This window comes from Cyprinus carpio, chromosome B2 (genome assembly GCF_018340385.1).
Source record: "Cyprinus carpio isolate SPL01 chromosome B2, ASM1834038v1, whole genome shotgun sequence".
NCBI lineage: Eukaryota > Metazoa > Chordata > Actinopteri > Cypriniformes > Cyprinidae > Cyprinus > Cyprinus carpio.
In genome coordinates, this window is record NC_056598.1 from 29,951,253 (window position 1) to 29,975,353 (window position 24,101).

The window sequence follows — 24,101 nt, forward strand, 5'->3', positions numbered from 1 at the left end:
TGTTTTTGTTTGGCTCTGTGGGACAAAGCACCGACCAGCCTCACCTGCACGTCACTGTTCCTCTGTCGCAGGGCTTCCTCTTTCTGCCTGATTTCTGTCTCCAATATGCGTTTCTCACTATGCACCAAAAATCAGAAAGAAAGCAAAGAAAGCAAAATGAGTAACCAGAGAAAAGCCAGCTGTATGGTTATAATTCTCCATGCATGAACTCGCTGACCTCTGCAGCTGGGAGATTTCCTGGTTGATGTCATCGAGATCCTTGATTCCCGTCAGCTCAACCAACCCAACAATACTGCTGCTGTCCTGGAAAAATCACGTTACGTAAGAGACAGTCATACTCTGTCATCTACAGTGCATGTGTGTAATTATGCAGTACACAGAGATGAGCACTAGGTGGCGAACAAAGACACAGGCAACATACTGTACAAGCATAATTACTGCAAATGATCTTTAAAGAAAATAAATATTTATTCAACATCATAAAACTGAATAAGAACGAAGCAAAAAAAAAACCTTGATAGACATTCTTTATAATTTCATAGATGCAGAGTTGAAAGATCTTTATGTAGACATTTTATTTGAGCAGTGTTTTTTTAATATATCATTATGTTTTTTATTAATATTCTGATTTAGATCATTTTAATTTTAGCTAAATGTTTAGTAATTCTGTTATGTGCTTTTGCCTTTTTTAATTTTACTAAATATTACTATTTAGGGTTAATTAATTTTTATTTGAATTTTAGTTTTAGGTTTCATTATATTTCCAGTTAGTAATTTTGGTGCATGCAATTTTTTTCATGACGTAATATCTACTTTCTCATCGCCTGAACATTAAGACATGAACTTCAGGCAACATGAAACCAAAACAGACTATTTGCATTTTAAGAAAATAAATATAAATAAAATCATCCTGGACTATGGACATCTTCCAACATAGTTGTTTGAGAAACAAAAAGCTACTCACTGCATGAGTTAGGGTTAAAAGAATTAACAGAAACATTGTAATCAGTGCAATAATAATCCAATGCTAGACTGGTCCAAATGGCAACTTTTTTTAGCCAGGCCGTGTATTTTAAATTAATTTTACAAGTTTTAAATTAGGAATGCCACTGTACACCTTTATTTAGAAAACACTTTATTCTTTCAGCGGTTCATGCAGGATCTCGATAGCAGCTTCCGCACACAGTCACAAATGTGTCAGACTCACCCTGCTCAGACTGGTCAATGGGGTCAACGGGGTCAACTCCGATGTGACTGATGCTGTGAATCCAGAGACAACCTGGAGAAGAAAAACAAGAGAACGGCAGGCTGACATATCAGAAATATCAGACATGTTCATGTGTATTTAAACTGGATGCACATGACTTTGGGGACACTTTATTTTACAGTGTCCTTGTTGCACGTTACAAGTATTTATTATAGTAATACCAGTAAATTAAGCATAATTAAATGCAACTAACCCTAATAGTGCATGTTAATTAATATTACTTATCATTACACTGTAACAAACATACATTCAAATAAAGATATATAACAAACACATTGCTTGGTTTTAGCATGAACTAATATTAAAAGGATAGCTGGTAAACAAACAGTTATCAGAAGCCATTGACTTCCATAGTAAGGGGGAAAAATTATTGTAGTCAATGGCTACCGTCAGTTGTTTGGTTCTTTAAAATATCTTCTTTTGTGTTCAACTGAAGAAAGAAACTCCAGGTTTGGGACAACTTAAGGGTGAGCAAACGATGACAGAGTTTAATTTTTTTTTAGGTGAACTATCCTATTAAATAATGGGACCTTATTGTAAAGAGTCACCACAATATGATCATAAATGAAGCTCTTAAGGCTAAAGCGATCCTGCTTTTGATCGTGACAGGATGCATGTCACACATGTGTGTGTTTTGTCCTCTCACCGGAGTGCTGGCGGCTCCTCTCTCTGACGGTGGTATCATCTCAGGAGTCAGACTCTGAGGAGGATCCACTCCTTTCACCTTCTCCTGAATCAGGTGCATCGCCAGACAGAACTGCTCTTTGGTGAGTTTGCCCGTACGCTGAGTGTCCGCCAGTGACCTGCAGACCAAAACAGCAGGAAACTGTGTAACATAATAAATCCTATTGCTCGGAAAGTTCAGTTTGCGAACACAAAAACAGTTTTAAAAAGGCTGTGGGTGACTTGAGAATGAGACTGCGTTAATCCACACGTAATGGTCTCACCATATGTGTGCCAGCACGCTCTGAGGCAGCCGGGAGTTCATGAAGATATCCTTTACTTCACCTCCTCCAACCATCCCATCAAAATCAGAGTCTGCCAGTTCAAAGATCTCCTCGTACTGCTCTCGGTCTTCGGCCGGCACCACCCAGTGATCAGAGGACGCCTGCTAAGACAAATACAGGGAGCGTTTGGAATAGCACAGGGATATATCATTTTTGCAATGTGTATACTACGTGCATTGTGTGAATTTTCTATATGCATCAGCCTAAATTTGTAGTTTACAACCAGCTGACACGCAATGACTCTCGAGTGCATTCAGGTCATGTTGGAAAGATCATATTTATGCACATGAACGGATGTAAGCCAATAAGTTCGAGAAAACATGTTGGATGCAATGCAATGGATGCATCAACTGTATTAATAGTCTTTTTTTTTCTTTACACAATTACACTAAATCTAAGTTGCATGTACAAAATAGCGTAGTATTGTACAATTTGAATAGAATATATAATTCAATTTACAGCACCTTCATAAATTGAATAAAACATTAGAAAACAGATGCACATTATTTATTTATTTGTAGATGTAGAGTTTAAAATTTTTATGCAAAAATGGTACATATAGAAATCTTTTTTTTTGCAGTGTAATTTTAGTATTATTTATACTGATATTTTTTTTCATATTTTAAATTAGATTTTATTAAATTAGATACTTTCAGTTTTCATTTTTATTTTATTTATATTTTTAGTAATTTTGTTATGTGCTTTTTTCATTCTTATTATTTATTGTTTTTTTATTCATTACTATATAGCTTTAATTAATTTGAATTTTAGCTTTTATTTATTTTATTTGCAGTTATCCAGTTATTTTGGTGCTTGAAGTTAAACTAAACTAAAACCAGAAAAGTTTTTCATCTAATATTCATATTTTATTTTAGCTTTATTTATTGATAATTACTCTGATGTTGAGTATTATGATTCCTCTGGTTGCTTTCTATAAGTTTATGCAGTACACTAATAGTCCTTTCAGTATGCATGCACACTTGCGCACAAATTCCAAAAACTTCACAGTCCATAAACCTCGAACGGTTCATTTCTTTTGCTATCAGGCTGCTCATGAAGTTTACAATGAAAGTCATGACGTTCAGCTTGATTTGAGAAAAGGGATATTATTTATAGGGATTAAAAAAAAACACACTGAGTGGATCTTTATCATTATAGGGTGGATGTGTACAAACACAGCTAACACACATTTATGTTCGAACAACATGCATCCAATGACCCCTTTAAAATCGGTGAATTATTTTTGTAGTCCATGAGGAGTAGAGCTCCAGGATCTGATGAGAATGTGGCTGGACCGGTTTTATGAGTGTTAGATCGAGACTGACAGGTTTACACGCAGCACGACTGCTCCGGTGTTACCTGTGTGTGTGTCTGAGGCTGCGGCGGTGTCAAAGTGGAGCGCTTGAACGAGTTCGACGGAGACAGATTTGTGCTGCTACCCAGAGCACTCTTGGAAAGCACCGGTGTGGGCCGCAGGTTCTCCTTCAGGAGGAACGGACTAGAGGGAAGAACAGGAACGGATCCCGGAAGAGCGCCTGCGATCTTCTTGCGCTTGGATGGAGGGATGAGAGCGGCGGGGAGGGTGGATGGCACAGGCTCCTTCTCCCTGGCTGCATAAACCAGGTGCATGGCCTGCAAAAAGCAAATGACGTGACTCTCTTTCCTTGAGCATCGGGATTTCGCTTTCTGTTTTTTAGCAACTGGCGTGTTTCCTCCAGTCACTGATGAGAACACCCACACATCCACTTATTCTTTAATCTTGTTATATATATTACACATTAGACAGTGTCAATAATACTTAAAGTGAAAAGTATAAGCTCTCATCAACAAGACTGACATGACTGAACCTGGAGCACAAACGCTTCAGGAAGAGGTTTGATCACATCACTACTAATAAACCACATGGTATTCTGTTGGATGCATTAATTGACTTACCACTGAAAACTCTTCTTTATCCAAGTGTCCATCTTTGTCGATGTCACTGAGATCCCAAATCTACAAAACAGAGATAGAGAAGTCGAAAAAACATTTATGGAAGCATGAAGTTCATTTATGAATATACTTAAGATTAGCAATATGTTTAATGTTCTGCATCAGTCTGCATTGGTCACTTTTGTAACATTATAATACTATACTTTTTATTATATTACCTCTGAGACTTTTTACCAAATTTGGTGTTTGATTTGATTTAAAATTAAACTGATTAAATTTGATTTTAAAAGGTTTTTGAAAGAAGTCTCTTCTATTCACCAAGACTGCATTTATTTAAGCAAAAATACAACAAAAACAATAATTTTGAAAATGATTATTATAACAATTTAAAATAAGTGTTTTCTATTATATAGTAAACTGTAATTTATTTCTGTGATGCACAGCTGTATTTTCAGCATCATTACTCCAGTCTTCAGTGTCACATGATCTTCAGAAATCATTCTAATGATTCAAGAAACATTTCTGATTATTATCAATGTTGAAAACAGTTGTGCTGCACAATATTTTTGTGGAAACTGTGATACATTTTATTTTTCAGTATTTTTTTGATAAAAAGAAAATTCGAAAAAACTGAAAAATAAATATTGATTAGATTACAAGCCTTTCTTTTATTTTTTGCTCAATTTGATGCTAAATAAAAGTAACAATCTCTTAGGATATCAGTAAAAAATAAGTGGCTATTTGTCTAAATTGTCTGTATCAGTGCAAGCTCACTATAAACAGATATTCACCTTTCCGAGCACATCGAGAGGCAGGTTTGAGTTCATCAGGACTGGTTTCACTTTATCACCCAACAGCAGCCCACCGATCGGAGACAGACTCTCAAATATCCCATCATACTTGGCTTTATCTTCCGGCTGGTGAAGCACATTGAAAAAGAGACAATCAGTGTAAGGTGAGAAAACCTGAGACTATTTGTGACCCTGGAGCACAAAAGCAGTCTTAAGTCTCTGGAGTATATTTGTAGCAATAGCCAAAAATACATGGTATGGGTCAAAATTATTGATTTTTCTTTTATGCCAAAAATCATTAGGATATTAAGTAAAGCTCATGTTCCATGAAGATATTTTGTAAATTTCCTACTGTAAATATATCAAAACTTAATTTTTGATTAGTAATATGCATTGCTAAGAGCTTCATTTGGACAACTTTAAAGATGATTTTCTCAATATTTAGATTTTTTTGCTCCCTCAGATTCCAGATTTTCAAATAGTTGTATCTCAGACAAATATTGTCCTCCTAAAAACCACACATCAATGGAAACATTATCAGCTTTCATATGATGTATAAATCTCAATTTCGAGAAATTGACACTTAAGACTGGTTTTGTGGACCAGGGTCACATTCAAATGAGTTTTTCTTCACAAATCTGGTGATTCTGTACCTTTATTGTCCAGCTGGAATCCGCAGCAGAGGTTGTGATGTTCAGGGACGGGCTGCCGGCGTCTCTCTGAAAAAACACACGCCATTTACATGTGTCTGATTTAACAGATGCTTTTAACCCAAACAAATTGTTACAAACAAACAATCAAACAAAAACATCAACAGTCAACATCAGCTACCGTACTCAGGATGACAGTGAGATATTTAAAGCATGTGACTCATATTTACAAAGCATCATTTCACCTCATCTTTATTTATAGATATGCTATTTAAATAAAATTTACAGACAAACACACGTGGGTCGCTGAGTTTGAGGCCAGCACTCACAAATTTAGGGATGGGTGCGGAGTTCTGGCTTAGACTGTTTAGACTGACATCACTTCCTCCTTGAGCAGAAGCCACCAGCCGCAGAGCAGCAAAGAAACCTAATAGAGATCGCAAACCAGGGTTAAAACAGTGTTATTAAAAGATAACAGAAGCTAAAAGTAAAACCTTTTTTTTTTAAATGTTGTTATTAAAAATGTTCAGTTTTAATTAAAAAAGATTTATATAGATATATACAGAAATGTATATTTTTTTAATTAAAATTTAAAAAAATTTAGTATATAATATATATATATATATATATATATATATATATATATATATATATAATATATATATATATATATATATATATATATATATATATATATATCCTGTGTTATTTAAAGTTAACAGAAGCTAAAAGTAAAAACATTTAAAAAAAAAATTGTTACTCAAAATGTTCAATTTTAATTAAAAAAAAAGATTTATATAGATATATAATGAAATTTATATTTTTTAATTAAAATGTAAACATTTTTAATATATATATATATCCTGTGTTATTGAAAGTTAACAGAAGCTAAAAGTAAAAAGATTAAAAAAAATTGTTACTAAAAATGTTCAACTTTAATTAAAAAAAGATTTATATAGATATATACAGAAATCTATATTTTTTAATTAAAATTGAAAATGTTTAGTGTGTGTGTGTGTGTGTGTGTGTGTGTGTGTATATATATATATATATATAAAATTTAGTTTAATGTGATATACTAAAAAAACTAATAAAAATGAGAAAAATACAACAAAATCATTAAAACTTTAAATGAAATTAAAATAAAATCAAAAAATATAAAAAAGATCTCAATTATACTAAAATAACAAAACATCAACAACAAACAAAGCACTGCAGGATCGAGATTTAAATAAAAACATGGAAAAAACGTGTGATATTGCATGATATTCCTTAAAATTATGTTTTATTAAACTGTATTATCATTATTACTTTGAGAATTACATTCCTCTGTACAATATTAATATAAACATGTGATAACTCATTCATGTAAAAACAAAGGTTTTATTTTGGCGCGTTGCATCTTTTTTTAGACCAAAATCTGGCTCAGTGAGATTCATAAATGTGGATCTTTTAACTTTCCATCAGACACAACGGTGAAATTGTACAAACAGGATTTAAGACTTCGAATAAATGTAGAGCTGATGTAAACTACCTCAATACGACGGCAAAGTCATTGTATTGTGTAAAGGCCTACTCTGAAAAACAATTCTATTTACCTTTTTATCCAAGTAACCTTTTCTCTCAGGGTCTGACAGATCCCAGATCTGTAAAGAGAGGAAAAAACTGAATTTTCCACCAACACTTCCAGCGCCGCATCTCAAGGCTTCCGTGATTATTTATCCTCACCTGACCCAACGTGCTGTCCGAAAGCCCGGATTTCTTTAAGAACTGAGCGGCTTCTTCAGCGCCCACCTTCCCAGTGTTCCCCGGATCCACCTGCAACAAACACGAGCGACTCATAACGACAGGAACCAAAAGATGAAGCCGACACATTAATATTATACTTCACTGCGGGGCGACATCGGCAGCACATAATATCAGGGCTTTATTTATTCCATTTTAAACAGAATAGGGCATTTCCCAACAGTTTTGTCCCATAAATCATGTTTAATGTATTCACCTGTCTGTAGAAGATCTCATATTCAGCGTTTCCACTTGATAACTGCATAAATAGAAATGAAAATTATTAAAATTACTGTAAAAATATAAATATGCATTGGTAACCCTACATGATTAACAAAGAAAAGAAAATACTTCTAAAGCATATTCATCTCAGTCAATTTCAACATTTACTAATACACTATTAATATTTATTGGCTCTTAGCTACCAATGAACAGCTGTATCTTAATAACTAACATTAACAAATATTAAGAAATACTGTATATACTTACTGTATATTAAACTGCTGATTATTAGTTAATGGATAACTACCTAATAGAACATAACTCTAAAGAGTTACCAATATAATTAAATATACATAGCAAAAACACACTTTTATACAAAAATTAAGCACATTTCCACTAAATTCATACAGATGTTACTATTGATTTTGTTTTTGTTTTTGTTTTTAATAATAATTTAATAATTTAGTTTTTTTATGCAATTTTCATTTTCACATTGATTCTCAAAAGATCAGTCACCATGATGTATAAAGCATGTATGATTATTGTTAATAATAATAATTAATAGTTAATAATATTAAAACAGTGATGGGAAGGGGAGGGGCTGCTGTGGGCATCGATGACGTCACAGGTTGAAAACATGGGTTTTTCTCGTTAAAGACAAAGTACACGAACGGACCGCTGACATAATACATCGTACAAAATCATAATAATGCTTCTGAAAAAAATTCTGAACAATTCATTGACAGGAATCATATAAAAACACACATTAGTTTCGTGATGGTGCTGCACAGACAGCTGTCACGACATAAAGAGAGTCAAAAAGTTGCACAGCAGCGACATTGAAAGCGAAATCTGTCAGGAATCAATTATCGGAGACTGTTAAAAAACATAACGAGGCAAAACTGAAAACATAATGAAGAAATATTCGCTAACAGCAATCGATAAGTGCGCCTGTTTCACAGGAGAGAACAACTTCCGTGTTTTTACTGCTATTACCGCGTAACAGCATTTAGAATCCACGATCTGTATAAATCCTCTGATAAAGTATTTTACAGATTGGTTGTAATTAAACTTTTAAAGTTATTACCTGACTGAGAGGCGTGAGCGCCGCCATATTTCCTGATTCAAGAGCACGCGCACAGGACGCCGTCTCGTGAACGCGCACAGCCAATGTCAAACGTGACATCATTAGATATTCATTAAAGATCGTGTCTTTGGTATGACAGAGGTGGTTTGTTTCACTAAATTAATTCTACTTAAGTTATTTTACCTTGTTAACGTGTTCTTAAGTCTTAGGCATATTAAATTAAGCTATTCTGAGACGATTGTGGACGAATGTCCATTTCCGACACTTCATAATTATCTATGTTTTTAATCTAAAATGCAAACCCGGGTAAAAAGCATGCAAAACATAATTCAGAACAGAAAATATCTATAAAATAATAAGTTTTAAATTATGTATTTAAAACAATGTTATGGCAGAATGTGTGAGGTCTAAGTTTACATTAAAGAAAATGAAAACAAAAAACAGTAGGTCTACATGTATCTGAAGCTCCTCTGATTCCTTAAGAGAAAGTCAGTATTGTGCTGTAAAATGTCTCCATCTTGTGTGCCAGATTTGTAAATGCATGACATATACAGCAGTAAAACTTATGTGATAGGAATTAAAGGGATACGTTCGTTTTCGGGACACAATTTAAGATATTTTGGATGAAAACCGGGAGGCCTGTGACTGTCCCATAGACTGACAAGTAAATAACAGCGTCAAGGTCCAGAAAAGGTATGAAAGTCGTCAGAATACTCCATCTGCCATCAGACGTGAAATCCGGGTTATATGAAGCGACGGGGACACTTTTCTTCTATAAGAGAAAACAAAAATAATGACTTTATTCAACAATTCCTTTGTCAACGGTCTCCTCTGTGTCTCTCCATATCACTGTATGCTGCATATGCTCTTCTGTATCAGTGTTCCCATTGCTTCATATAACCCAGATTGCACGTCTGATGGCAGATGGAGTATTCTGACTATGCTTTTCATACCTTTCCTGGACCCTGACACTGTTATTTACTCGGCAGTCTATGGGACAGTCACAAGCCTCTCGGTTTTCATCCAAAATATCTTAAATTGTGTTCTGAAGACAAACGGAGCTTTTACGGGTTTGGAATGACATGGGGGTACGTGATTAATGACAAAATGTTCATTTTGGGGTGGAGTATCCCTTTAAGATGAGATTCAAAGGACTGTGTTTCAGCTTTTTCATTATAGAAAACATATATAGTGAAAATAATGCAAGCGGCTGCTGGAATTACTCTAACTGCTTACTTGAACACTTTTGTGCAGTTCAAATTATGAAAAAAATAAAAGATTGAATAAAGTCTGTGGAATATCTTTAGTGAGATTTACACAAATCATCCAGTCTATATACAGCGATGCACCACCTGCGCTGCTTTGAATCTTCTTACAGATGCTTTCAGACTGGAAAACTTTCAAGTGCAATTCATTTTGGGACCAGCTTTTGTGTTGCATATACAAAATAAACATATTCACTAAACCACACAAAAATATTTACAGAAGATGATTAACAAACATTCTAGAGAAATGATGAATTCGTAAAAATGTATGGGAAATGTGTAATGTGTAAACATGGACAAATGTTCAGATATCTTCATCTGTTCTTTTAGTGTAAACAACTCACTTGAAATATATCAGTATAAATGAATAGTATAAAACCATTATGTGCTCAAAAACTCACGAAATATTACAACTGCATGTACAATAAAGTTATTTATTAAAACTTTGGCATTAATTACAACTCTCAACATGTAAAAAGGTGGTTTAATGTCACTAAACAGGATTCAGTACCAATCCAATCTGAACATCTGGGACTTAGTTCACAGTGTGTAGACAACTAGTTTGTTCTTTAACGAGGCCTTAAAATCTTTGCAAATATTACCACATCCCTTATTGTAGCTATTTATTTTCAAGTAACAAAACACCACAAATGTTACTGCCGCTGATGATCTGAAAGGTGAAACTCAAACTGCAAGACTCTTGTAATAAATAGAGCTGGAAAAAGATTTTTTTTTTTTCTGAATATCGTTTAGGAGATTGATAACAACCACAGCACACATACCGCGGTAACAGAACAAAACTAAATCATCAGTGCTAAAGGAACATTATGCCAATTGTGAGTTTCTTTTGCACTGCAGTACTAACATTCATCGGTCCTCGCTGCAAGTTTTCCTGCAACAATTTACACACACACACAAAAATGAATTTGTTCTGCTTTTGTTTCAGAAACGAGGACTATAGTTTGAAAGCCAGCCTGTGATCTGATTCATCTCTCATTAATAACACCATCACCATCCTCTACTATTCAGCTTCAGTGTTGAGGAACAACTATGCAAGCCGTGAACTGTGTAACATGCCATTCCATGCTTTTTATGGAAGTCCGTTTCCACTATGAAGAAAAAACTAAAATGTAATTGTAACTTTGTCACAGTTCAGACTTTGAGGAAAAACATCAGAATTGTGAGATTTAAACCCAGTATTCTGACTTTTTCTGATCTTCTTAATTCTGAGGCTTTTTGTTTCTGCTACAGAAGAAACATTTAAAAAAAAATTAAATTACTTTCTCACAATTCTGAGTTTTTTCTCCGAATTATGAGTTGATCTCTCATAATTCTTATTTTATATTTCAAAATTTTCACTTTGTCTCAAAATGTTGAGTATAAATTTCACAATTCTGACTATTTTTCTCATTATTTTATATTTATACCTACCACTTTTAAGGTCAAATCTCACAATTCTGACTTTTTTTCTCAGTATCATGAGTTTATATCTCATAATTCTTACTTTATATCTTGCCACTTTAAGTTTAAAGCTCCTAATTCAGACTTTTTTCTCAGTATAATGAGTTTATATTTTGCAATTTTGAGTTTATATCTTACAATTCTTACTCCATATTTCAAATTCTTCACTTTGTCTCAAAATTTTGAGTATAAATCTCACAATTCAGACTTTTTTCTCAGTATTTTTCATCTTATATCTCAGTATTTTGAGTTTATACCTTGCACTTTTAAGTTTAAATCTCAGAATTCAGACTTACTTTCTCAGTATAATGAGTTTATATCTCATAATTCTTACTTTATATCTTGCCACGTTGAGTTTAAAGCTCCTAATTCAGACTATTTTCTCAGTATAATGAGTTTACATCTTGCAGTTTTGAGTTTATATCTTACAATTCTTACTTCTTTCTCAGATTTGCAAAACAAAAATTCCAAATTGTGAGATATAAACTCAGAATTGCGGGAAAAAAGTCAAAACTGTGAGATAAATGTTCTTTTTATTTTTGTATTCAGTGGTGAAAACGGGCTTTCATAACTATAATTCAAGTAAACTTCATGAATTTCGTCTAGTTCCTTCAAACTAACTGAACATAACGCACACCAACAGCATCAACTAATATGGGCATTGATTTTACAAACAAGAAAGGCACAATAAACTGATCATAGATCAGCATTAAAAGATGTCAAACATATCAGACCCCTGGAACTGTACAGAAAACTCTTCAATAACAAAAAACTGGCTCGTTAAAGGTAAATGGTCGCAAATTAAACGTATGGGTTGAGAACTTTCATTCGCCTATTTGCCCCTGTATGACATCATCATCGTCTCAAAGGGCGTTGTGTTTAGAATGAATGCACTGCGGTCGTTTCCCTGGCAACCACGGAATGTGGACGGTACTCTACTTCCCGCGTTACAGTTCGTCTTTAGGAAGCGCATCATCGTCGTCTCCCTCCTCTGGAGGCTCTTCGGTCTCTTCCTCCTCTTCCTCCTCTCCTTCATCTTCCTCCCCCTCATCTTCTGCTTCTGTGCTCTGCTCCTTGTTCTTCTCCTCCTCCTCTTTGCGTTTCTTCTCATCCTGTTCCTCCTTCATTTTCTTCTCAGGACCCTGTGACAACACAGACAATTTAAAATGTATCTTTATTGCTTATTAAATTATTCACCACGCTAAAATCTCATTCACTGTAATTTTGTGTCTCGTACCTTTGTAGCACCCCATGTTTCATTTCCAAAATCCTCGGCTTCCTTCACGTCATCTGTGATTAGGAAGTTGTCAAAAATTGTGCCCGATTTTACCTGGAGTGACAAAACAGAAACAGTGTTTTTCACACGAACTGAATTTGATAGAGGGAGGAAAGCACCTCTTAGTGGTTTAATGTGCAAACACTGCGTAAAGTGTGATGAGAAACCTCACAAACTCTTTGACTCATCAGCATGTACTGACAAACAGTCATATTAGCAGCTCTAAAACAGATTTCCTCTTCCTAAACTCACTACTGTGTTTGCAACCACATACAAGGGTTATCATAATTAACTAAAACTAATTAAAACCATCAGATGAAATAAAATGTTACAAATATTTATCATTTGTATTTAGCTTGACTTGATGTACTAAAATAAACTAAAACTGAAAAAAAAAAACATGAATAAATAATTAATAAAACATAGGCATGCTGTATAAAAAAAAAAAAAAAAACGAATAAAAATTCTAAAAACACACAACAAAATTACTAAAATCTGAAAATAAAAATTAATTCAAAATACAGCATGAATGAAAAACTAATTGCTTAAAAATACTAAAATAACACTATATAATTAGGGCTTAATACGGATTAATAATTATAACAATATATATTGATAATTGTTTATTTTTTTATTTTTCCATTTAAATTTTAATTTTATTTAAAATTTCTGTATTTTAGTAATTATTTTACTAATATTCAGTAAAAAGCTTAAAGGTGTGAGAGGAACCATCCCTTCAATCGAAATCATTGCAGAAAAATAGACTGATGTTTAAAGCAAGAATTAAAATTCAATAAAGATGAACTGGCCTGATAAAAAGCACATTACGATCAACAACACTGTGAATATACTGTAAATATTCAGTAAATCATGGACAGAGTGAATGCATGCTATGAATACCACATGTATTGCTGAATTTCATCCTTTTTTACATTTTTATTTTTATTAAATATTTTTCATTTTCATTTTTCTATTTTCATTTTTTAAGGTAAGTAGTTGAAAACAATTTATTTTAGCTACATTTTTTTTAAAAAAAGCATGCTAAAAGTTAGTCAACTAAATTTGTTTATTTAAATGTAGCTAAAATAAATTGATTTCAAGCACTTGCCTTAATTTTTTTTTTTTGTAAATTCAATGCATAATTTTTTTCAGTGTGGGGTGCACTTATATTGTTAATAGGAAAAAAATGAAAGGATATTTTATGGCAAGACTAAGGCATTTTACCTGCCAGAGATCCAGCCCAATGACTCCAACATTGTCGAATTTGTAGATCTCGGCATCAGGAGTGTATTCAGGGTTGTCGATTTCAGGATGCACCCAGACACCTTTGTAGTTGGGGTTGTCGATCTGTTTGGGTTTCCACTCACCCTGCAACATAACAACAATAAATGAAGATCAGAGATCCAGAACGCTGTGGATGCATCTTGCTGAAGCATCTTCAAGCACGTAAGTCTGTACCTTGTACTCTGGGTTTGGGATCATGGCAGGTTCCCACTCTCCATCCATATCTTCATCCCAGTCGTCTGGCTTCTTGGCATCAGGATCGGGAATGTTCTCGGGCTTATCCCAGTCCTGGTAACATTATACAGTCAAGAGTTAAAAGCTGAAACTGACCCAGCTCTGCTTTGCAGGTGATGTGAGACCGAATCGAACCTCAGGTTTGGTGTCCGTCTCGTCATCGATCTTGGCGCGGTCGTCCCAGTCCTCAGGCTTCTTGGCTTCGGGGTCCTTGATCTTCTTCGGGGGCAGGAAGTCCCAGTCCTCCTCCAGAGAGCCAGACTCCACCTTCTCGTTGTCGATCTTCACCTCGTACGTCTGATCCGGATTCAGAATCAGTGTGTACAAGTGACTCAATTCATCATCCTGAAGAGAAAGAGAGAGATTTCATTTAGACAGCTTGTTTTAAAAGTGTCAGTTTCATTCTATGACCTTTACTTTACAGATACTCTCAACCCCTTTTGGCAAAAATGAAAAAACTTTTTCTGGCTAAAATATATTTGAAATAAATGCTTAATTCATGTTGTAAACAGTAAAACTCTTTCTGAAATTGAAAATATATGTACTTTGCCAAAATACATTTCAGGGGCAAGAAATTGCATTTCTAGTCTTGCAGTAGCCTACATTTTGGCTTTATCCATTGCTTGATTTTATTCATACACCTATACACACATACAAAAAAAAAAATGCCCAAAAACATAAAAAAAGGCATATGTGAGTGGCAAAATATATTTTTAAATGATTTTTAAATTATATTTACACTTTTAAAATACATATTTTCAAAAAATAAAATGGCCAAAAATATATTTAAATTTTTGCATATTTTGAAAAGATATGGAAATAATCCCAGCATGCATTTATCAGTATTTTCTAAGTCATCATTCACTTTTACTGCATGGGAAATATTCCAGATATTCTGCTAGTAATGATAAGTAGATAATTAGACGACACATTTTCAATTTTTGGCTGAACTATTCTTTGTTTTTTGTTTTTTTTTACACGTTACAGTTCATTTCAAAGCAGCTTCACATTTATAAACCGGAAAAAAGCTGTGTTAATTATTAAATTATGAAACAAATTCCATTTCAGCTGTAAAAGCAACTCGACATAACACAATAAGTTTCTTTATTCAGATCAATTTAGTTCAATAATATCAATGCTTTATCATTATCGGCTCAATTCAGTTCACATTTTGTTCTCGTCTGACAGTGCATTAAATCGATATTATTACTGAATACTGTCTTTTAAAACCCTGGATTTGATTAGACTTTTTAACAGGAACCCACCTTGCACTTGATCTCTTTCTTGATGAGGTGGTTCTTGCCTTTGTAGTTGAAGATGACGTGGACCTTCTTGGTGCTGTAGCCGCAGATATCCGGCCCTGTTGAGACGATTCAGACACGAAAATATAAATAAATGACTGGTTTCTTATAATAAATAAATCCAGGGGTTACGGTGGACGTACCGAACATGACGTAATACTGGGAGTCTCCGTGCATGCCAGCCTGGTTGAGATCAGCCGGGAAGACTTTAACGTATCCGCCTCCGCAGTCGATCTTCTGCTCGTGTTTGACGGTGAACTGGATCACCAGAGGTTTGCCCTCGTTGCTGAAGGGCTCGAAGCGGGCGGAGGTGGCGTAGAAACGTGCATCCTGGCTGGTCTGCAGACCTGTTAGCGGAGAAAAGTCAAGCAAACTCATCACTTGCTTCTTTCCTGAACCAAAGGTAAAGTTTTTAGGGATGTAAAAGCCTACCCTTGTCTTTCTCAGCGTCTCCGTAGAAGTTTCCGGCGGTTAGTTTAAACTGGCCATAGTCAGATTTGTGCTCCGAGTTCACCCATCGACTCTTCCAGGCATCTGTGAATTCAGATAATCAAGTTAGAAGCGAAGAAATAAGACCAAAACAATATGATAGAATGTTACTGTGAACAAGGATGAGATGAAAACAGGATTAGTATCCTAAAAAGAGACATTTCATGCAAATACACAAGCTGTTTCGAAGCAGTTTCACATTTAAAAACAGGAAAATAAGAGTTTTTATGTTGTAAAATTCAACTTTAATGAAAAAAAAAATCAATTTTAGCTGTAAAGCAGCTCTACAGAAGACTATAATAACATTATTCAGATAAATTTAGATTCAGTTCAATAACAGTGTCAATGTTGCAAAGTAAATCAGTTCTGAAACAAACCAGGGTTATTACAGTTAACTAAAACTAAAATTAAAACCATTAAATTTTATTTCAAGTATTTTTTTTTATGTGAACTGAAATTAAATGTGAATACCTTCCTAAAAAGTAAATGCCATATATATATATATATATTATTATTATTATTGGCATAATTGTGTTTATATAAAGTATTGCCAAAACTTTATAACAAAACAAGAAATGACAATAAAACTAAATATACAATTTAATAATAACAAATGACAATAAAAAACATTAAAATGAGGTGCTAAATAATGAGTAAATATAATATAAAAAATAATAATTGCATTTCTGTTGAAAAAGACATCATAAAAAAACACTATATAAATATTTATGTCATCATCAGCTAACTTACTAACTCAAATTATACAAGATTTGTGCAATTATATAGCTATTAATCTATGAACATGAAGAGGAAACGAGAAGCGTTTATGAGGGTTACAGGTTCAATCACATTCCACACACGTTTAATGATTGATATTTAAGGAAGTTTGTGGAATATCTTAAGAAACTTCCTGTTCTTGCAAACCCATTTGATAGACACGTGCACTTTGCATGTGCTAATTTAAGCTTTGCTTTCATTTGCATTATCAGAATGTATTCGCTGATGTTTGAACAAAAATTTAGTTTAAACACACATACCTAAACACATCTTATGCAATTAATAAACCAATTAGACCTTAAATGATGACTTAATGATACTTTCTTTTGCTGTCATGGGACTCAAGGGGCGTGGCCTTCTCATTCAACAGAGCATTTTATTGGACGAATAATTGGACACGCCCCTCAGTGCAAGATGAGTCATCAGAACCTTTGGTCCCAGAACAGAAGTTTTAACTTGTTAAATTCTCTATTTTGTCAACTTTTAGGCGCACAAAACAAGCATACATAACCTAAAATTTGACCTAAATGTTTGATTTTAATGTTTTTAAAAGTTAATGAATGTCATCAACCCATGTGCCATAATGCACTTCTTCAGTACTGTATAACATTCATTGTGCAATGCAAAGAAAGAAAGAAAGAAAGAAAGAAAGAAAGAAAGAAAGAAAGAAAGAAAGCAAAGAAAGAAAGCACAATTTTTGATGGTTTCATTTTTGCTCTGGCAAACTAATATGCGTAAACCAATACTGCTAAGGAATAAAATTTACTTTCCAAACATAACAAAAGTATAATTAAGCATCACAGCCTATTAATTATTCAGTCGATAACCGATTTTAATGTCACTTTTTATACTGTGACCTACAAATCAACCATGACATGCAAGTTCAGTGATCCACTCACCTCCATCCAGAAACTGCTCTTTAAAGTACACCTCTGCATTGGCAGCCAGTGCCAATAATGAAGCAGAAACAAGCTGGAATAATGTAATAATTTGCATTTTTGTTAATAATTTGAGGAATTAAACCCGCACACTCCCTGCGTCCCTCACGCGCTCGCGTTCTGCTGCGCTCGGTTTATCCTTGGCTCTGGAGAAGTGTATGGCTGCACAGATGTCTGCCGCTGATTGGTCCGCAGCTCACGCTCTCGACCAATCACAAGAGACCACGAAGTGCCTGGCTGTACTCTACACTGGAGACTGTATCCGCCTCTATTGCTGTTCTCAGACCAGCCGTTACTGTGTGCACTGACCCGCGGTCGCGTCACATGACAAGACAAAACTGACTCAGGATCAGTTTCCGGGACAACATCAGAGGAAAGGCCGGTTGAGTGAGATTTACGTGTACGCGGAAAACGTTGCTTAGACAGATACGGGGTCTTGTTTTCCTCTAAATACAGCTTGCTCTGCTTCATCTGTTGACTTTGATATGGTCAACTATAAAAGACAATAAACTGCGTATTGTTTTTGAAGACAACTTGTGGAAAACGCTTCAGAAACGACAATAACAATCCCAAACATTTACAATAAACAACGTGTTGAATCTATAATAGTCCTCCAAATGCACCTTCCAGAGATTCATACAATAAAAGTTGTTGCAGGACTGTCATGCATTTGATTTGTTTTCAGAGCAGCTAGGAAACAAACTTCATTAATGATCTTAGAGAAACTTGATAAGGAAGGAATACGAGGAAGTATATTTAAGCTGCAATTAATAAGCCGATTCTTTCACATTTACACCCTTTCAAGAACATAACAATAAAAACAAAAACTTTTAAAGTTTAAATTTATTATATTTATTTTGACTAAACATCTGTGGCTTAACATCCCTAGGTGGACATTCTGCTAATCTCCTTATTTTGTGGTCCACAGAAAAAGAAAATCATACATGCTTTTAAGCGAGATAAAATTATTATAAAAATTAAAAATTATTTATTATTATTATCACAATCAATAATTATTCATTTTTAATCTAACCCTTTAAAAGTAACAACAACATTTCCAAACACATCCTACTTGTGGCAGCATCATCTTGAAAATAATTATGCATCGGGAAAACAATCACAAAAACGCCCAGAAAAGCCAATGATTAGCCCTTCGATGATTAGTGGCAGCCCAAATATCTAAATAATACTAATAGAGCACAGATGCACACTGCAAAAATATCTAAATAATACTAATAGAGCAATGCAACAATGCAATTTAGACTTGCATTAAATTCCCAGCTGATAAAATCAACTCCCAGTCCCTACATGCTCTCACACTGAATATCCTGTTTCACTCTAAAATACTGTCACGTTACAAAAGGAAAATGGTTTGCAAATGCTGTTAGAGTTTATTTACTGGGGATTCATGAATATTGGACAATTGCGTTGTTGGTGCAATTCAAGCGAGCAGTTGTAGATGGCGCTGTGACTCTGTGATCAGGTATTTGACGTTTCTTGTACATGCTTCATGATTTTTAGTGATTATGTGTAAACCAAAAGTAGTTATCGAGTCCAATGTTGAACTGCAGTCTATTTTCCTAGATAGGTTAATAAAAAAAAATGCCTAAACTAAATTAAGGCTAAATTAATGACAGATATCCATGCTATTTTTTCTTGAGAGTTGCATATTAAATACGATTGTTTTGCATTTCAAATCCAATTTGAAGTCTGAAGTCAGAAGGAAACTGAATTTATTTTATCTTCCAGTTCACTTTGGAAATAGGAGGTCAGGTTCACTGCAATGCATTATTTCTCTCTGTGTTTGTTGTGAATGTACTAAATTATTTGGCAGATGTAGTTGTCTGTGTTTTCCATGCATGCACAAAGTTTGCATACAATGCATTTCATACACACACATTGCAAAAATAGTGCGAGTAATATGGCAACATGTGATTTCAAATGCACCGCATGTCCTCACAGGCCACAAAAAAGGGAAGACACCGGTCAAGCAAGGACATAGAAAAGCTGTAGAAATCAAACCCGATTAATTCCGCTTGCTTCCCTTATTATTTGCACCGTAGAGCATGTTCCACTAATCAGAGAGTTAACTACATCCCAAGTTCCAGATCCCTGCACAGTGTGAGGACCGAAAAACATTCACAATCAATTCATTATTATCAAACCCGAGCCCGAGCCAGGAAAATAAAGCACACATTTAGCAGTGAATCACAGTCAGTGTTGCAGTGTTTGTGGTCTGTGCAAAGAGCGCTTAACAGTTTTCAGCTCTACCTGAGGAAGACGTTTAAGTTTTTTTCACATTAGCCAATGCTAATATTTAGAGAATAGGGTGGCCGATATTCACTACAAGAAAATTATTTATTATTTTTTTTCAAATATCTAAACATTGTTAAATCAAGATGCATTTACATGAGAAGCAAAGTGGTTCAAAATTGTATTGTTTTCTGAAAGAAAAAAAATTAAATTAAGTGACAAAAAAAAGTATCTGTCAATCTGTACAGTTCAAAGGGAAAATGATTATTTTTCATACCCTCTGACAGATATTTTTCGTGTTTTAAGAATAAAACTACTTCATTTTGAAAACAAATAGTAAAAAATGTCTATATAATTAAAATGGAAAACAATTATTTTTCTTACACCACTGACGGATGTTTTTACTTGTTTTAAGCATAAACTCAAATAAAAAAAAAATGTCAATCTGTGTCAATTTTTTTCACCTCATTGACAGTTTTTTTCTAATTTACATGCACTTAATTTTGAAAAGCAAAAAAAATAAAATGTATCATTCAATTTGTATAACTCAAAGGGAAAAAAATCAAAAAATATTTGTTTTTCTTAACTTTTTTGACATTTTTTGTGTTGTTTTGTTTTAAGCATAAACTCACTTAATTTAGATTATTATTAATTTTTTTTTTGACAACCAGGTTTATTTATTTGTAATGGAAAACAAAACAAAAATACTATGCAAGATAATCAGTGTTTGCACTGTACTGATAACATTCAGAAACAGTAGACTTTTGATTTCTGCTACACAGATAATTTGATAAATGGGTGAAAAACAACCATTGTTTTTTGACAACTACTGTACTGTACTTAGCAGAACACCCTAGAAACCATCTAGCAATACTCTACCATCAAGGTGGCAAGTTTTGCATGCATGAGCACCACACATTTTCTTGTAAAAGTAACTCTAGTTCTGTTTATTTCAGCATTTTTGTTCATTCTGGACTTGCATGTCAGATAAACAATTTGAGTTCCATTTTAGTCACCTGTCACTTATTTTTAACTAAAGCCAAATGTCTTTAATTAAACCAGTCAGCATCCGTGTAAAATCCCTGAACTGACGTCATCTGTCAAAATGAGCACCGGTCAGCCTCTTGACCTCTGACCTTTAGTTCACATTCGTCAGTCCACACTCGTCACTGGTCATGTAATAGGGCGCACTGACTGCCAGTTTAACCACATCACAAAAAGATTCATTTTACATTATAACTAAAACAAAACTAACATTGTCATGTGTTCACTACATAATTCCCATACTTCCCTTTTATTATTCTGTCTTGCAAAATATGATGCATGAGAGGAAACAGATGATGTAATGGTATTAATGTATTAAACTCTGTCATGTTATGTAATTTGATTTAGGTGGACCGTATGTTTGTGTGTGTGTTTTGTGTCACTGAAGCATGGAAAGCAGCAGCAGAACATGGGGCAATTAGGCCGGATCACAGGGGTTAAGAGCCGCCCCCTCGCTCTGTCCCCTGCGGAGGGCTGATGGACGGCCGGCTCATCTTCTTAACAGGCTGGCTTGGTGCCGTTAACCTGCAAGGGGAGGCGAGGACAGGCCACTACACCCACAACCTAGTTAGGGCCACTGAACATGCTCACTAATGCTGGGGAAAACTCTTTCAGTCACTAGTTGAGCTCAGTGCTCAGTGTGTGATATTTAAACAAGCAGTTCATCTAAAAATCTAAATTTGCTGAAAATGTGCTCACCATCCGGCAATCCAAACTGGCTTCTTCATCAGGTTTGGAGAAATGCAGCATTCCGTCACTTGCTCACCAATTGATCCTCTTGCAGTGAATGGGTGCCGTCAGAATGAGAGCAATAATGCACAAGTAATCCACACCACTCCAGTCCATCAATTAACATCTTGTGAAGCCAAAAGCTGCATGTTTGTAAGAAACAAATTCACCATTAAGGCGTTTTTAACTTTAAATCATCACTTCTGGCCAAAACATGAGTCAATAATCCAGTGATAAAGTCCATCTCCTGTTGTCTCTCAGATCAAAATCCAGCCACATAACTGTGTATAGTTGTTTTGGACTATTAAAAAAAATGTCCCTTTCAGACTTGCACTCTATTCATTTACTAACTGCTTGTTTTTCTTTTAAAAAAAAACAACCAAACAAAAAACTAACACTAGCTTTTCTAATCTTTTTGTATTCTGTTTGTTTTCTTTCTATTTATTATAAAATTAACAAAAGCAAAAAAGGCCTCTAACACTAGCTTGCTCTATTCTTTTTCTATAGCCTATCTGTTTTCTTTTTTTATTATTATATATTTAAAAAAAATGCTACATGTACTGCATCTTGTTATAGTACTTGCATATCATTCCTCTTTTGTTGACTTTGATTGCTACCATTGTCCTCATTTGTAAGTCGCTTTGGATAAAAGTGTCTGCTAAATGAACGTAGTGTAAATGATGCTTGATCTGTGCAGACTTCTCTCCTGATTCAGACTAAATTACTCTTTACAGCAGAAAGCATTATTATGGATAGCAGACTCATATTTTAGCCAAAGCAACAGCTAGAAGTTTAAAAAGTCTTTATTTATATTTATTTGTTGATTATTGTGATGTTTTTATCAGCTGTTTGGACTCTCATTCTGACGGCACCCATTCACTGCAGAGCATCCATTGCTGAGACACTGATGCAGTGTTACATTTCTTCAAATCTGATGAAGAAACAAACTCATCGACATCTTGGATAGCCTGAAGGTGAGGACATTTTCAGCAAATTTTCATTTGTGGGTGAACTGTTTCTTTTTTAGATTAAAAAAATGATTGTTTAAAAAGTAATCAGATGTTCTTAAACACTGCTCAAATGATGTCAGTAATATGATTTATTATTTGAGCATTGCATTATATTTTTAATTTTGACAGTGTTGCAATGGATTGATATAAAAAATCTCATACATGATTGCTGTTTTCTTTTCTTTTAGTTATAGTTTACCTGAAAATAAGTAAATTGCTGCATTTGAGCATGTGATTTACAATATTATGTAAGCAATGAGAGAATATTTGATTTATCATTTGAATTTTGTTAGTAATATTAAATTATATTTTTGACCAAAACTAGTTAATTTGCACATGTAGTACTTTTTTAGGTGAACTAACAAAACATTTTCACATAGTGTTTAGATACAAACATGCATTTAATTACATTTAATTAACATTTTGAATGAGCTCCCCGTTAGTGCCATATCTTTATATTAACTATAAAAGTTAACCAGTCATGCATTTTAATAATTCATCTTTATTCCAATAGTTAGTGCAAAAAAATTCAACAACTTTATCTAAAAAAAAATTATAATCTAAAGACACATTTAATAACATTCAAATGTCCCAACCCCAAAACACTGTAACAAACATAAAGACATATTATATGGATGCGATGATAAAGCTGCAACGATTGTGACAGAAACCACTCCTATGAGGTCTAAGTGTACACATCTTTAACGAGAATACTATCTTCTTTGGCTTCATCGCAGTTCACAGAAATCCATAAACCGTGCTTTAATAAGAACTCTATTTTATTAATAACACTCTTGAATACACACCTACAAAATAAACAAAATGTCAAACATACTGTAGAATCAATTATGTTTTTGCATCCAAGCTCAAGCTTTTGTTTTGTACCATTTGCATCATCACAGGGCATAAAAAAATGTGTATAATGGATCCTGATATGTATTTTTTTTTCCTTCTTTGCATAGTTACAGAGCCCACAAAGTATTCAAACTATCATGATACCATCGGTTAGAACTGAAAAGGAATATGATAAGACACAGTTTGTTTGGAAGGACAGTGTTTGCACATTTAAATGACGGCTGGGACGCCCATTAGTTCAGAGCAGAGGGGCGATCGATAATCTTAAACAATGAAGAGTCCCTGCGGGGAGCCGCTCATTCTGCGTCCTCACACACACACACACACACACACACCTGCTACGACAGCGACACAATGTGCTAATGACCTCACAAAGCTTTTGTGCTGATGACAAGTCCGAAAAAAGCAGTACTGAGAAATCGCTGCTTAGACAGTATTTGTGAA

At 34.2% G+C, this 24,101-nt stretch overlaps 2 protein-coding genes across 5 annotated transcripts in view; both read right to left on the reverse strand.

Annotated features, from left to right (window-relative positions):
* Positions 1 to 8,829, reverse strand: part of LOC109090028 (epidermal growth factor receptor substrate 15-like 1) — a 37,729-nt gene extending 28,900 nt beyond the window's left edge. For 2 of the 4 annotated variants that reach the window (XM_042719075.1, XM_042719076.1), the window contains exons 1-14: positions 8,742 to 8,783; positions 7,650 to 7,691; positions 7,376 to 7,465; positions 7,246 to 7,293; positions 5,977 to 6,075; positions 5,651 to 5,716; positions 4,998 to 5,123; positions 4,210 to 4,269; positions 3,634 to 3,906; positions 2,215 to 2,378; positions 1,914 to 2,070; positions 1,208 to 1,279; positions 218 to 303; positions 45 to 117 (exon numbers count right to left, since the gene is read on the reverse strand). In XM_042719075.1, the coding sequence (XP_042575009.1) occupies positions 45 to 117; positions 218 to 303; positions 1,208 to 1,279; positions 1,914 to 2,070; positions 2,215 to 2,378; positions 3,634 to 3,906; positions 4,210 to 4,269; positions 4,998 to 5,123; positions 5,651 to 5,716; positions 5,977 to 6,075; positions 7,246 to 7,293; positions 7,376 to 7,465; positions 7,650 to 7,691; positions 8,742 to 8,768 (1,383 nt within the window). In that variant the 5' untranslated portion in view covers positions 8,769 to 8,783. Of the gene's footprint in view, positions 1 to 44; positions 118 to 217; positions 304 to 1,207; positions 1,280 to 1,913; positions 2,071 to 2,214; positions 2,379 to 3,633; positions 3,907 to 4,209; positions 4,270 to 4,997; positions 5,124 to 5,650; positions 5,717 to 5,976; positions 6,076 to 7,245; positions 7,294 to 7,375; positions 7,466 to 7,649; positions 7,692 to 8,741 lie in introns of all 4 variants that reach the window. The other 2 variants (XM_042719073.1, XM_042719074.1) reach the window with 2 other exon arrangements.
* Positions 8,830 to 10,426: 1,597 nt separating this feature from the next.
* Positions 10,427 to 17,929, reverse strand: LOC109090419 (calreticulin-like). The gene is made up of 9 exons (XM_042719077.1): positions 17,728 to 17,929; positions 15,995 to 16,096; positions 15,706 to 15,909; positions 15,527 to 15,621; positions 14,397 to 14,606; positions 14,202 to 14,315; positions 13,968 to 14,111; positions 12,705 to 12,797; positions 10,427 to 12,609 (listed from the first exon to the last, which is right to left on the reverse strand). The coding sequence occupies exons 1-9, from the start codon at positions 17,822 to 17,824 to the stop codon at positions 12,415 to 12,417; spliced, it is 1,254 nt and encodes a 417-aa protein (XP_042575011.1). The 5' UTR covers positions 17,825 to 17,929; the 3' UTR covers positions 10,427 to 12,414.
* Positions 17,930 to 24,101: the final 6,172 nt, after the last annotated feature.

Bases quoted from the DNA above. Each gene is read 5' to 3' on its own strand.
- LOC109090419 (XM_042719077.1), bottom strand. From the start codon at position 17,824: ATGCAAATTATTACATTATTCCAGCTTGTTTCTGCTTCATTATTGGCA. The intron at 15,622-15,705 runs GTACGTCCACCG...TCGTCTCAACAG, and splicing joins CCAGTATTACGTCATGTTCG to GGCCGGATATCTGCGGCTAC. The intron at 14,112-14,201 runs GTACAGACTTAC...GTTATGTTGCAG, and splicing joins TCCCAAACCCAGAGTACAAG to GGTGAGTGGAAACCCAAACA.